Source organism: Mizuhopecten yessoensis, unplaced genomic scaffold (genome assembly GCF_002113885.1).
Source record: "Mizuhopecten yessoensis strain PY_sf001 unplaced genomic scaffold, ASM211388v2 hete_36147984, whole genome shotgun sequence".
Lineage (NCBI taxonomy): Eukaryota > Metazoa > Mollusca > Bivalvia > Pectinida > Pectinidae > Mizuhopecten > Mizuhopecten yessoensis.
The window spans coordinates 1331-3131 of record NW_018484857.1 but is presented as its reverse complement, the minus strand read 5'-3'; the positions used below and the strand labels follow the sequence as shown (position 1 = coordinate 3131).

Here is a 1801-nt window from a genome sequence, read left to right as displayed (position 1 = left end):
GAATAAGTACTGTCACTGAAGATTTTCCCATGATATATTTGACCCATACGAATAAACAAATGATCGCCCTGTTTCAACGTCAGAACTGTGATTCCTGTTGTTTGATGGTAGTCACCGATTTCATCTGAATCTGTCCAAGACATTCCCCTTGTCGCTCCGTTTACGACCAATACATTTTGGTACGCATTGTGATGATAAGCAAACATGGTCCATGTGATGACGTAGGTACCCGACTCCGGTACCGTATAGAGCCCGTCAGCCGGGCTATATCCGTCTCCATGGTCCAGATCCTCCTTGTGTCCCTAGGGTTATAGATGAGGTGCGGTAGGCGTGGAAAGCAACGGTTTGTTTTGGTGTAGGTGGGGCTACACCTGTAAATTGGAAGAAGATATATTGCAGTATGAATTCAAAGTAATTCAATATGGATAATAACTTCAGAGATTACCTACGATGAATCTTTTGTTATTTAATAAATGTATATGAAGACGGATTATACACAAACATCGTGCATATTGTGATGAACAGATGAACATTCTCTTTAAAGCAAATTATATTGAATTTGCATGTTAAATCTTTTTCATATCGCTATCACAATTGTAAATGTTCCCATATATAATGATAATGATGCAACATTTCATTTAGCTCCCTATCTAGCTAGAATAAGCCACTCTAAAGCGCTTACAATACATAGATATACAATGTATACAACCAATACATATACATGTAAATCACTCTGTAGCAGGATAACATATATGAACATCAATACAGGTTTCATGATTAAACTTACGGTTATACTGTTTTGGTATAGTTACATCGCTTAGAGCATCTTGTTGGCGTCTGGTGTTGTATTCTCCCATTCTATCACCGGCTGTATGTGTATCAGTGTCTACTCGGGCACCATCAGGGGTGTCTGTGACGTCTGACGTACTGTTGACAGAGGTGGATGATGACGCGCGGGCCAGATGTTCAATACTTGTATCGGAAATCGTGTTCATAATTTCACCCTTCTTTAAATCCGTAACTTGCTTTACCAGATTGCTCAGAATTGTATCCTTCTGAAGCATTAACTCTTTCAGTGATGATATTTCTGTTTCCTGTGCACGTAATTTACTTTCCAATTGGTCGAGGCGTTCATTTTTAATGTTCATCAGATGTTCCATGCTACCGATTTTCTGGTTAACGAATGTAACTAGATCTTGCCATTGTCGGGGTTGATTGTCTGGATCTAGTACCTCCCCGTATGATCTATCGTATCCATAGAAAAAACACAAGAACAGGAAAAAGTTTACAGACATGTTGTATTCCTGGAACACTTTACAAAAATGATAAAGTTAACTCTATCGTGTGATAGTTAAGTTTGTCCAATCTTGCAACACATATCGTATCTGCCTCACAACTGAGGATGGTGACCTGTAGAAGGTAGGACAGACTAGCCAATACATTGGTGGCGATATTTGTAGGGACATGTACACTGTAAAGTGAACAGATAACGAAATGTTAGCTCACTCGATTGTTTCGTCGTTAAGTGCGTTTAGAGGGATTACAAAATTCGTGGTTAACATCTACGACGACGAAGGCAACCAAGCACATTTGAAGCATGTAAACCTCGTTTTTGTAAAGCGCTACATTGTAATGTCCTTTTCTGCATCATGGTACACTTTTGTGTATATTGCGGTACTGCAATTATTTCTAATTAAAATACATTGGGTGACGTCACAAACCCTGTGTAGGAAAAGGAATAAAACTTAATAAAAAACAGAACTAGAAAACAAACCCATCCTGAAATAACTACGACATTTTG

At 38.6% G+C, this 1801-nt stretch overlaps 1 protein-coding gene across 1 annotated transcript; it reads right to left on the bottom strand.

The window, feature by feature from the left end:
- Positions 1-264: 264 nt before the first annotated feature.
- On the bottom strand, positions 265-1384 carry LOC110444593. The gene is made up of 2 exons (XM_021488960.1): positions 788-1384; positions 265-371 (listed from the first exon to the last, which is right to left on the bottom strand). The coding sequence occupies exons 1-2, from the start codon at positions 1293-1295 to the stop codon at positions 265-267; spliced, it is 615 nt and encodes a 204-aa protein (XP_021344635.1). The 5' UTR covers positions 1296-1384.
- Positions 1385-1801: the final 417 nt, after the last annotated feature.

Bases quoted from the DNA above. Each gene is read 5' to 3' on its own strand.
- LOC110444593 (XM_021488960.1), bottom strand. From the start codon at position 1,295: ATGTCTGTAAACTTTTTCCTGTTCTTGTGTTTTTTCTATGGATACGAT. The intron at 372-787 runs GTAAGTTTAATC...TCCAATTTACAG, and splicing joins TATACCAAAACAGTATAACC to GTGTAGCCCCACCTACACCA.